This window comes from Myotis davidii, unplaced genomic scaffold (genome assembly GCF_000327345.1).
Source record: "Myotis davidii unplaced genomic scaffold, ASM32734v1 scaffold461, whole genome shotgun sequence".
Lineage (NCBI taxonomy): Eukaryota > Metazoa > Chordata > Mammalia > Chiroptera > Vespertilionidae > Myotis > Myotis davidii.
This window is the reverse complement of record NW_006295825.1, coordinates 1,614,045-1,614,598: the sequence shown is the minus strand read 5'-3', so window position 1 is coordinate 1,614,598 and position 554 is coordinate 1,614,045. Positions and strand designations below refer to the sequence as shown.

The 554-nt window shown below is 62.8% G+C and overlaps 1 protein-coding gene across 1 annotated transcript in view; it reads right to left on the bottom strand.

Annotated features, from left to right (window-relative positions):
• Positions 1–554, bottom strand: part of IGDCC4 (immunoglobulin superfamily, DCC subclass, member 4) — a 40,288-nt gene that overhangs the window by 14,564 nt on the left and 25,170 nt on the right. The window contains 1 exon segment of the mRNA XM_015568463.1: positions 8–41. Coding sequence (XP_015423949.1) covers positions 8–41 — 34 coding nt within the window.

Here is a 554-nt window from a genome sequence, read left to right as displayed (position 1 = left end):
CCGAGACAGCGCCTCGGGCGCCTGCGAGATGACAGGGGCCGCTGGGGGCGAGGAGGAGGACGCTGACCGCGCGCTCAGGCCACTAGGGGCCCTGCGCCCTCCCCCAAATACTCCAACTGCCCCCCGCGTCCCCTCCAATCTCTAACCTCTCCCTGCGTCACCCCTTCCCCCAAACACTAGTGCGACGCAGCTCTACCTCTTCTCCCCATTTACCCCAGTCCCGCCTCGCCTCCTCTCCTCCTGGGTCTAACCCCACCTCCTCTTTCATCAACTCCTTTTCCCCACCAGGATCTCCCACACCTGCCAGGTTTCCCCTCTCCACGGTTATATCCCCATCCTGAGCAACCTCACTCCCCTTTTCTCAGCGCCACTCAGAGTTCCACTAGCTCTCCCAGTTGCCTGTCTCCCCTCCCTCACGCCCTAAGTCTCGTCTCACCCAGACCACCCTCCCCACCCTCCCATCACCCAGGTCTAATCACCCCTCTCCTCCTTTCACGGACTCAGCTCTTCCCACACCATCCTCCAGTCTCCTCCTACCACCTCCCCCACCTCCA